The following is a 12,140-nucleotide window of genomic DNA, read 5'->3' on the forward strand; positions in this document are numbered from 1 at the left end:
TGTATATACACATATACACACATGCATATACAAGTATATATATTATAATAGATATATATTTTATATATTTTGATAAATTCTTTAAGTCGCTACTTAGTGATCTCCGGTTTGTTGACAAATATAAGGTAGTTCATAGGTATTTATTTAGTTCAATCCGTTTAATTACAATATGCTATAACACATAGCATTAATCCAAGTGGCTGCACAAAGGAAGATATGAAAGCACTATTCTATATGTCAGTAAAATCTTTTTTATTTAGAATTTTCTAAAACAATATCAACAACACGATCTACTAAGCTAAATATGAATAGCATAGTATACTACATAGTATACTAATTAGGACGTGTCTCCTCTCCACCCACTGTAAGGTTTGGAATCCTTATAGAGTAAATATCATAATTTGTATTACCCTCCCTTTGAAACCAAGTATCGGCTGCTACATATTTAGGGTTTAAAGCAGTATCTGGCTTAAAGAGTTTGTGAGCTATAATATCACCTAAAAACAATTCATTTAATTCAAATTACTAGGAAGGGCCTGTTTCAGGCCCTTCCTAGTATATATATATATATATATACATATATTATAATATTTGTATTTTATATATTATAATAAATTTTTTAAGTCACTACTTAATGCTATCTGGTTTGTAAACAAATATAAGGTCAGTGTCCTTAGTTCAGTTCGTTTAATTACAATGTGATATAGCACATAGCTTTAATCCAAGTTGCTTCACAAAAGAAGATATGAAAGTACTATTCTATTTCCGAGTAAAATATTTTTTATTTAAAAGTTTCTTAAAAATATTAACAACACGATCCACTACACTAAATATGAATAGCATAGTATACTCCGTATGATTTAGGACGTGTCTCATCTCCACCCACTGAAAGGTTTGGAATCCTTATTGAGTAAATATCAAAACCTCTTTTAACCTCCCTTTTAAACCAATGATTGTATTTTTCAATTGTAGGGCTTAATTCAGGATCTGGCGGATATTTTTCATGAGCATAAATATCACCTGCAAATATTCCATATTTATTTCCGTTGTGTTTGTGTGATTCTATGGATTGTTCAAATTTTTTCCCAACATCGAAACGCGCCACAGCCCTTAAGTAAGGATAGTTAACCATATTAGGTACCCTAAACTTTGAATAATCCTCTGTAACCTCAGTACCTATGGTGTTTTTAAGGGCTTCATACAACTCAGGATAATCGGCTTTATAATATGATTCACCATTACATGGTAATAGATAAGGGTCTTTTTTATCTGTTGCAAATGCAAATATCTGCCCTGTCCTGAACCTTCTTATACTTTTTTCTATATATGTTTCTAAATCACCAATTGATAAAAATTTAGGGCCATTCTGTACAAAATCAGTAACACCTATAAGGTGAGTGACTTCGGGAAGGGAAGAACTGCAGTCTTTGATGCTGCCGTGCTCTTTGGAGCAAGAAAGTCCCCCGTCAATATCTGTAAAAAAAATATAAGCTATCATTATACTATATTCCAAACTATTCTCAACCATATGATAGGCACTTGTCTCGGTATGGTAGACTTAAAACTAGCTGTGCCATGCAGATTAGGACCATGCTCTATACCTGTATTAAATAAAAGAAAAGTTTTTTTTACTGAAAGTAAGGAGCGACATTAAAACATAAAACGAGCAGGAATTATTCCGTATATGAAAGGGGCTGTCCCCTCCTCAACAGCCTGCTCTTGTTTGATTCTTTCTCAGAACTCTACTTTTTAAAACAAGTACGGGCAATGAGGAGGGGGACAGCCCCTTTCCTATACGGAGCAATTTCTGTTTGTTTTAAGTTTTAGTGTCCCTCCTTACTTTCAGTTAAATTTTTTTTTATATATTTCATTTCTGAACGTTTTGAATTAATGCAGGTTTGATTTTGGCTCAATGTATATGAATAATTATAACGAAATTTACGTATTAATTTTTTTTGGCTAAAAGGCTTTCTCAAAGTTTTGATCGGACGGTTTTGAGAAAAAAAGCTTGGGGGAGAGCACCTAAATGCCCTCGAATGGTTTTGGTCACTTAAAATGGCCTCTAGAACTTTTAGTTTTATTTACAAACGTTTTTATTAGTAATAAATATAAATAACTTGCAAATTAACTTCCGTAACGAATTTACACATTTATATATTTTTCATTACGTATATGATGGGATTGGCTCCCTCGTCAATACCTCTCTTTATACACTAAAGTTCGAACTTGGTCCAATTCTTTAAGGAAGACCCCCTGAATCACAAAGGCCATTTAATTAGAATAAATGGCTATTTTGAAATTACCAAAAACACTATTGTAAAGAGTGAGGTATTGATAAGGGGACGAACCCCCTCATGTATGCAATAATTTCTGTTCATTTTAATTTTTAATGTTGCTCATTACTTTTAGTTGAAAAATCTTGTTGTTTTATTTAATTTCTCATTATCTTTTTTAATATTACTGGAAAATCCAGCACTACCCTCATAAAAATTCTTTTACTTCATGATAAGTCCTTCAAGGAAATATCCTCACACGCAATCCTCTCCCCTCGACCCCCCCCCACACCACCAGAAAAAAACCCTAAAAACGTCAGTATACTTCAAAATAACAAACCCAATATGTCAACAATGGAAAAAGCTCATAACTTGCAGCCCTTCCCCCAGACACTGTGGGGGCTAATGCGTCCTCAACGACATAGTTACTAGATTTTTTGACTATGCTGAACAAAATGGCTGTATAAAAATTTTGATCCGGTGACTTTGGGAAAAAACGAGCTGGGGAGGGGGCGTAATTTTAATGTTGTTCCTTATTTTAGTTGAACAAACTTGTTTTTAAATTAATTTCTCATTTTTTTTTAAATATTCCTCAATGAAAAGATCCTCTCATGTTCATAATTTGCAGCCCTTTCCCCGGGGACTGTGGGGGATTAAGTCGTCCTCAAAGATATATTTATTAGGTTTTAGACTATGCTTAACAAAATGGCTATCTCAAAGTTTTGATCTGGTGACTTCGGGAAAAATGAGCCTGGGAGTGGGCCTAGTTACCCTCCAATTTCTTTGTCATTTAAAAAGGGCATTAGAACTTCTAATTTCTGTTGGAATGAGGCCTCTTGTGACACTTTAGCACCACTGGGGTGATACGTTAACCCACGAAAAAAAAATGAATAAAGACGCATCCGTGATCTTTATTCTGACGAAAAATACGAAATTCCACATTTCTGCTGATAGGAGCTTGAAACTTGCACAGTAGGGTTCTCTGATACGCTGAATCTGGTGATGTGATTCTAATTAAGATTATATGACTTTTAGGGCGTCCTTCTCCTTTTTTTTCGAAAATAAGGCTTCTGATGTATCTTCAGTAACATCTGATAACGAAGATTAAAGTTGATGAAACTTTATATTTAAAATCAACATAAAAATGCGAGTCTCTTGATATATATATATATATTGATATCAAAATTCTGATTTTTAGAGTTTCAGTTATTATTGGGCCCGGTCGTTCCTAACTGCAGTTTGTTAGTGCGAACTATTTGATATAACCGTACGTGTACAGAGCACCTTTTAAAGTGGAGGAATTATGATTTGAGCATGTTTGTGGGGTGACTGGTTCTATATATGGAGATTTATTTTCATGTAGAAGCTGAAGATTCCAGGAGGATGTAACAGCTGAGGATTGTACAGTCTGAAACTAAACCATTGGAAAAAGATACTCATGGAAATTAATCCAGAATATGGGTATTTACACAGAGTTGAGGGTGTTGAATAATTTTACAAAAATAATTTTGATTCTTCGTCTTTTCGGAATTTTCATTTGTTCGAAGTACGCGCACACTCCAAAAAAAAATTATACCTAATTATTTTAATAGAATATACTATACTAATATACCTAATAATTATACCTCATAATACATATTGTGAAAATCCATTGTAATTCCTATTAACAGCTTAAAGGTTAAATTAAGCAATTTTTAAGTTTCTTAGAAAAAAGTCAACTAGTAGTCATTTGAATGTTAAATAAAAAAAAAATGAATAAAATTGAATATCCATTTTTCAGATATACCCATTTTTTACATAGCCTCTAGTGAAAATGTGACGGAAGAAACCAGTAGTATAAGGGATTGCACTTTGGACGAATCAATAGACCAAGATAATCCCCCATGGTCGCTTGTTGGGGTAAACGAAATCTTATTTGGATCATGTAATAGTTGCGTAACAGATTTCTTTGACACTGAGCGAAGATCGCACGATTTCCCATATAATTGCGTAATGATTCAAGACGGTCCTATGTACTAAAGGTTACTCTGGTGGTAAATGAACTCAGACTTGGATTGTACACTAAATGTGTAACATATTTCTTTGATCTTGAGCGAAGGTCAACAATTTCATATACATGATTAACAAATTTATTTTGAACTGCCGTATAGATTTTGAGACTCTTGGTACCTTTGCACCGTCAAGTAACTGATTTCTTTTACCTTGAGTGAAGGTAAACCATTTCACTAACGTTCTTTAACTGATTTAATTGAACACTGTGACCCTTGGCACCTTAGTATCATTCCATAACTGATTTCTTTGACTTTTAGGGAAGGCCAATGAATTTACTTACTTCTGTATCTGGTATATTTTGAGCTGTCATATGGGTACTCTGATACCTGGCTCCTTGCGACCACTCAACAATCTTATATACGTGTTTAATTGGATTATTTGGAACAGTTATATCGAAACTGTGTGTGTACACCTTGATTTTATTTGCACTTTTAACCAAATGATGAAACTTTTCTAGGAAATGACAGAAAGGAATTGCCCTTCATGACCAGCACCCTTCCTCCTGAGCTCAAGACCCTCCAAGACCCTTCTCCCTTCAAAAATATGACATGTGCCCCGTGTCCTCCACCGAAAAATCAACGGTATTTTATTCAAACTTACACAAAGTTACCCCTGCCCCCTCCTTTGAGTTCTCGACTCTTCATTGCCCTGCCAATCCAAACAAAATACTTATTAACAATATTATACTTGAAAACTTTTGGGAACTCACCCCTGGTCCTCCATGTCCTTCCAAAACAAATAGTTTATTCCAAAACCGATGGAAACTGACCTTGCCAAGTTATTTTTCGGTATTTCTCGATTGAACAGGCCTTGAACTTAATATTTGGACTTTTCTGAGTTTCGTTTCTTAATATTTCACAAGAATGTTGTCCTAAGTTATTGTTTGCTGTGTTACGTTTAGGTATGTTCTAGTGTGATTTGTCTGGAACTCATAACTTGGTCTTTTCCAAGTTTGATTTCTTAGACATTCAGTTGTTTGTTGTCTCACAGCTATGGGCTTGTATCTTTTTGTTTGATTTCTCTGTAAATGATGACCTGGTCTTATCCGAGTTTCGTTTCTAATCCTTTCAGGTGGATGTTGTCTGAAAGCTATGGCTTGCTGTATCAATTTTTGGTATTCAGTGGTTTGACAGATGAAAGTATGGTTTAACTGGGGAAACAGGTGAATTCTGTGGCCTGAAACTTATTTTAGATTTTTACATGTACTTTGGATTAAATTTGTGGTTTGCAATGTTAAGTTTTCCTATTTTGTGGTTTAACTTGGCTGAAACTAATGACTTAGTCTTTTCTGAGATTATTCTCTTCGGCTTTGCTGTCTTAAAGTTCCCGTTTGCTGTGTTAAGACTTAGTTTCTACTAAGTTTCTACTTTGTTTCTACTAAGTTTCTACTTAGTTTCTACTTAGTTACTTAGTTTCTACTTTGACGTGTCTGAAACTCATGGCTTGATCTTTTCTGAGTGTGTTTTCTTAACTTTTCATGTGCCTGTAGTCGAAAATTATGGTTTACTATTTTAAGTTTTGGTATCTGGTGGTTTGACTTGTCTGGACCGAATGGTTTGGTCTTTTCCAAATTAGATTTCTTAACCTGCTATGTGTATGTTGTGTGAATACTATGGCTTGCTATTTTAATTTTTGGTATTCTGTGTTGCTACCTGTATGGAACTGATGATTTCCCATCAGTCACAGTTTTCGTGAGAGCAACAAAAAAAAATGGAGAAAAATAGAATGCAATTTAGCAGGTGCTATTACGCAGGGGGATTAGTTTCTGTGGAAATATAAAATTCTGTCTAAATGGCTTTAATTTGTTAATTTTGCAATCTGAGATAACATCACTCGATTATCCCTCTTTTCCTTTCTCCATAGGTAACAATTAGCTATTCTGTCTCCTTGAAAGAATAAGCTTTGTTTTGTTTATTGTACATTTTTGACAGTACTGATTGTGCATTCGTAGAATAAACACCTATATCTTATTGTAAAACCGAAGACCAATTGCCTCAATAATCTGTACGTACATGCTATTTTTATTGAAGCATACAAATTATCAAAAAGATGAATAACTGTTACTATGAAACAAACACTGGATATTGTCATAATTATGGATATTCAAGAGTAATTCTCTGTTTATTTAATTCTTACAATTTAAAATACATTCGTGTATGAAAATACATTTCCCTTCTTTAAATTTCTGTTTTCATGCTTCTGACTAGTTTAATAATTTTATCGAAGTAGGGTTACATGTTTCTGATTTTTTGATAATTCGATTCGAATGTTTTTATCCTTTTATAAATTCTGTTCATATGCATCTTATTTTTTTGAGAAGTCAACTTGTATTCTACTTTATGAAAAATATATTCGTTCGTAGTATATTAGCTGTCAATACAAAAACATTACTGGAGGATCCTTAAGAAAAACCTTGTTCCATTGTATTAAAAAAATTGCCTGTCTCGAGTCTTTACAATAACATTTTCTTCTATAATGTTTCATTTCGCATCAACTGTTAAAACAAAAAATTACATGAATGTCATTAAGAAAAAAACCATTATATTGTCCTGACAAAGAAAAAATTGTTGTTACTAACCACTGTAACTACGTTTATTTCTATTATAGTTTGTTCCGTCTTACTTGAAGAGCCGTTGCTAAACAAAAATAAGTGATAAAAAAAACGTTTCATTGCCTTGAATAAAATCAGTTATGGTGCATTAAAAAAAAATTTCTAAAAATAAAAGAATTATAATAATATAGTGCAAAATAAAATTTTATTGAAACTACATCACATAAAGTATTACAATTTAGTTCATCATTGAATAGCATCAAAAGTTTAGACTCCACTACACAGAATAATTCCCCATGTTCTCTCTTGACAGGGCACTTATTCTCTTCTCTTAGCTCGCAACCAGTACAATAATCACTATTTTATTATGGAAAATACACCATTTTTATTACAGTTTCACTTACAAGCTCATTCTTTGTTTCCTTATTGGTGTTATTAAGTTCAACGATTGCACCTGTTTGGTAAGACATCAATAGCGCTGTTTAAGTTCGCATGTGCTTTGCTTTTCACCAAATTGTTTTTATATTCTTTGAATAACTTAGAAGACCGTGCTGCCTTTCCTTGACAAAAATATAAAAGTTCAAAATATAGACAAAACCTTTTAATCAACAGCGAAACAAATATAAAATTTTAACTGATTATTTCGGACACATATACAGTATGCTTCTGCAGCAGTAAAACCCAGTTTTATTCAAATTTTACTGCTGATAATGGACACTGTATATGCGTCCGAAACGCTCAGTTAAAATTTTATATTTGTTTCACTGTCGATTAAAAGATTTCATCCCTATTTTGAACTGTTATATATTATACTCGTTAAGCATATTACCTGCACTACACGGTAGCAAGTAGACAGCTGCTACACAGTTGCAGTAGCAAGAAGCTTTAAATCGTTGCCAGCTATTAGTTTTGGGCTTGCATTATATTTGAGCACTAACTTTTATGGCAATGTTATTCAAGCATATCCACTATTACGACGGTTCGACTTTTTGACACTAACGAAATCTAATTTTTCACTTTAATGACAGCACACCCATACGTTCTTCATGGTGTCTCGATTAATACTTGTTTCAAAGTTCAGATATTTGTCTTTATAAGTATTCAATGCTGCAATTACTCTATATTTTATACGTTCGTTCTTGAGGTAATTTTTTTCTTTTACGATAAAATATGTTTATCCTCCAGATGTAGCCTTAGGATTGATGAAAAACATTCAGTAGACGCAGCACTGTTTCTTACTCTTAGAGACACGGGTTCGCCTTTTGGTTCCCTATAAACACAGGGGAGGGAATAACTTGTGATATTATCTCACAGCTAAAAATAAATCAGTTAAGTCTGTTTAGACGGGATTTAGAATTTTCATATAAGCTGCTTCTACTGCTTTGTTAAACCATTTATATGGCAAACCATAACTTTCAGACAACACGCTTAGAAAAAACTAAGAAACAAAACTTGGAATTTAGCATATCATTGGTTCTAGAGAGGTAACACTAGAAAATTCCAAGGCTTAACATAGAAAACCATAGCTTCTAGATAACACACACATGAAAGCTTAAGAAAACAAGCTCAGGAAATGCTCAGTCATGGGTTACAGACATGTTAAATCACAAAATACCAAAATTAAACATAACAAACTATAATTTTAAGACGGCACACTTATAAAAGGCTAAGAAACCAAACTCTGAAAAAAGAATCATCAGTTCCAGACACGTCATACCACAAAATACCAAAAGTTAACAGAATAGAAAGGAAAACAGGATAGAAGGGAAAGGTCCCAAAGTTTTGAATATCGTACAGTTAATAGTTTTTTTTCAGCGGGGCTAGGGAAAACCAAAGGTCAACTCTCCGAAGTTTTGGATTAAAATAAAGCTAACCCTTTTTTTGGGAGGTGGGGGGGATATGTTCCATGGAAGGCCAGGAAATCAGGGAAAGGGTAGGTGCTACTACTTCATATAGCTGTTGAAATGTGAAATCGTTTATTATTTTTGGAGGACATGAAACACGGGCCATGGGAGTGGAGTATCACTTCACATATGTTTTGAAATTATATATCGTTGATAAAAAATTGTTGGTAGGTATGAAACCTTGAATGGCCAGAGGCACAGGAGAGGCACTGGCTATGGAGGACCATTCATTTCCTGTCATTTCCTGAAAAATTTTCATCTTTTGCTTCAAAATAAAAATAGAATGAAGTAGAACTCCCACAGTATCCACACAACAGCTCCGATTAAACCAGTAAAACACGTAAGCGAAATAGTTGAGTGGTACCTAGGTACCAGGAGTAACATTCTCCGTTAAAAAATCCAAAAGAAATCAGTTAAGGACGTAGATGAAATAGCTTACATTCACTAAAGGTAGAAGAAATCAGTTATGCAGGGATATCAAGGAACCGAAAGTTACAGTATCTCTCCGATATTCAAAATAAACTAGTGAAGTACGCATGACAAATCATTGACCTTAGCTGTAGGTCAAAGAAATCACCTACGTAATAAGTGTCAAGCTACCAAGAGTCAAAGTATCTATATGAATGTTTCAAACAAGCCAGTTAAGCACGTATTTGAAATCATTGAATTGATCAAGGTAAAAAAAACCAGTTACACAATGGTGCCCAGTTAAAAAAATTCCCGGTATCTAAACATAATTCAAAATAATTTATTTCAGCACGAACATGAAATCATTGACTCGCTCATGGTCAAAAGAATCAGTTACGCTATGGTGCCAATGCACCAAGAGTCAGAGTATCCATACGACATTTTAAAATAAACCAGTGAAACACGTATGTAAAGCATGTGACCTTCACTCAAGGTAAGAAAATCAGTTTTGCAAGGGTTATGTGAGCCAAGCAAGAGTTTATTGACCCCCTAGGTGGCCTTACGTACATATGACCGTCCTAATTCAGAACGTATATGTAAGCGAAATCGTAAGACCTTCACTCAAGGTCGAAGAAATATCCTGGAAACCGATGGCTAATTAAGAGTTCATTGACCCCTAAAGGTGACCCTCTGGAGTTACCTTGGTCGATGGCCCTGTTTAAAGTAAAACACCTTATGCTATTTAATTCGGAGTTTGTTTAACTTTCTTGATCCTTAATACTTATGAAACAAGTTTTGGCAGTACGATATCGCAATCATAGATAATCAGAATAGTTTAAATTAAGCTTCTACTTATAGAGCAATGGCTTAAAATAAATTTCCAGGGAGTCTAAATAAATTTTCAAAGGGAATACATAATACCAAGAGTCAAAGTTTATTACCTAGAACTAAATTTTGGTGAACAGTTTTAAAACTGAAAGGAATTGCATTTATTTTTTTGTATTTAAATAAAAAGGGGCGGAGCTTAAGAAAAAGTGCTAATTCACAGAAAACGTAAGGGGATATTCATTTAAAATGTCAAAACAGGTATGTTTGGTAAAAACTTTGTGGCTGACCAGTTCTTAGGGAAACATGCTAATTCGATACAAGTAATAAACTTAGATTCATTATTGTATATTTATTTTACAATATAGAAGGAATACATAATACCAAGAGTCTACGTTTGTTACCTACAATTAAATTTTGGGCAATATTTTCAAAACTAAAAGGAGTTGCATTCATGTTTTGTGTTTGAAAAAAAAGGGGTGGAGCTTCAGCAAGAGTGCTAATTCACTGAAAACGTAAGAGGATATTTATTTAAAATGTCAAAACAGGTATGTTTGGTAGAAATTTTGTGGCTGACCATTTCTTAGGGAAACATGCTTAAAAGATACAAGTACTAAAGTTAGATTCATTATTGTATCTCTATTTAAAAAAAACAACGGTCACTTTTTTGACAATGCACCCCCTTCTAATCATCCCAGATATAGGTCAAATGATATGCTACTCGTTATTTGAATCTTTGGTATGTCAAAGAATCTGTGTCGAATCTTAAAAAGTGGATAAGAATGGAAGAAAAAATGTTAAAACACGTTTTACCTTATAGAGTAAGAATTTAATTGTCTTATGGTTTTTTGTAGTTAGTTGTTTTACTCAGCTTAAGAGAATGTAGCATAGAACTTACTAAGCAGGTAGATAAAGAAAATAAAAACCTCAAGGAAAAGCAGTCTTTGACACTTATTGCAGTAATTATGTAAGAACAGATAATTATTACAAGAGTTATATAGTAATTATGATTACTATATACTTATGACAGGGATTATACAGTAATTATGATTACTGTGTACTTATTATTATTCAATAATTATGATAGACAATTATTATTGTAATTGTAAAAGTAATTTGATAAAAAAGATGAGCAGAAATGTAGAAATCGGACTTTGCTAAAATTTACTTTCCTAACAAGTATCACAATGCTGAGAAGTATCTAATTTTTAGAGTTAAATGTTTCACATAATATTTTAGTTTTTTCATTTGTTTTGTCTCTTGAAAATCCTAAAAAGAACTCAGGATAATGTTTCACATAATGTTTTAACTTTTTAATTTATTATGTCTCTTGAAAGTCCTGAAAAGAGCTCAGGAAAAGAAAAAACGCGGTATACTATCAGCACAATAATCGTGGAATAATTCACAAGGTTTTATATTATTTTGGGCTTTCTGGTAACGTCGATTGGTTTGTATTTTTACTGCCATAAGGATACGGAAGGATACAGAAGTGTATTTTCAGACATTGTTCTACAAATATAACCGTTTACAGTAGAATCAATCATTTAAACTTAAAGGAAAAATCCCATTAGGTATTTTCCTTATGACTCATAGCTATTGATGCCAGTCTTCTAAATTAAAAATTCAATATGACAACCATGCACGTAATAAGAAAAGAGGTTTCTCCCAAACAGAGGATCAAATAGCTTCTTCCGTCAGGAGCTGTGTATTCACTCCATTCAGCTCCATTCACTACAATCAAAAGATTATAAAGTCATAACAGTATTTTCCTAAGTCGTTAATATTTTTATGCGAAGCCCACGAAAGTTTCATCGTCTTTCGTTGATAAAAATTAGATTAAAGCAAGTTTTTCCATATGAAACAAAAGAGCTGAACAAAAGAGCATGAACAGACAACTGACTTAACCACTAGAAAACGTAAATCTTCATTTAGTCTTCGACTAGTCAAGAATTATCTATACTTCCAAAAATGAGCAATCTCAGTTTTGAACCCCTGTTGAAAAAGGATTATTTTCTGAATTATTTAAACACTGAATTCATTCACTAGTTACGAAATAAGGAAATACTGAAAGTAATTATTGAGCGACCGAAACATTTTCGTTCAAATTATATTTTTAATTTTCCAGGA

General features: G+C 33.2%; 1 protein-coding gene across 1 annotated transcript in view; it reads right to left on the bottom strand.

Moving 5' to 3' along the window:
• Positions 1-670: 670 nt before the first annotated feature.
• Positions 671-12,140, bottom strand: part of LOC136029893 (uncharacterized) — a 36,893-nt gene continuing 25,423 nt past the window's right edge. Inside the window, exon 3 of the mRNA XM_065708377.1 lies at positions 671-1,473. Coding sequence (XP_065564449.1) covers positions 827-1,473 — 647 coding nt within the window. The 3' untranslated portion in view covers positions 671-826. The remainder of the gene's footprint in view (positions 1,474-12,140) is intronic.

This window comes from Artemia franciscana, chromosome 8 (assembly GCF_032884065.1).
Source record: "Artemia franciscana chromosome 8, ASM3288406v1, whole genome shotgun sequence".
In the NCBI taxonomy this organism is placed as follows: Eukaryota; Metazoa; Arthropoda; class Branchiopoda; order Anostraca; family Artemiidae; genus Artemia; species Artemia franciscana.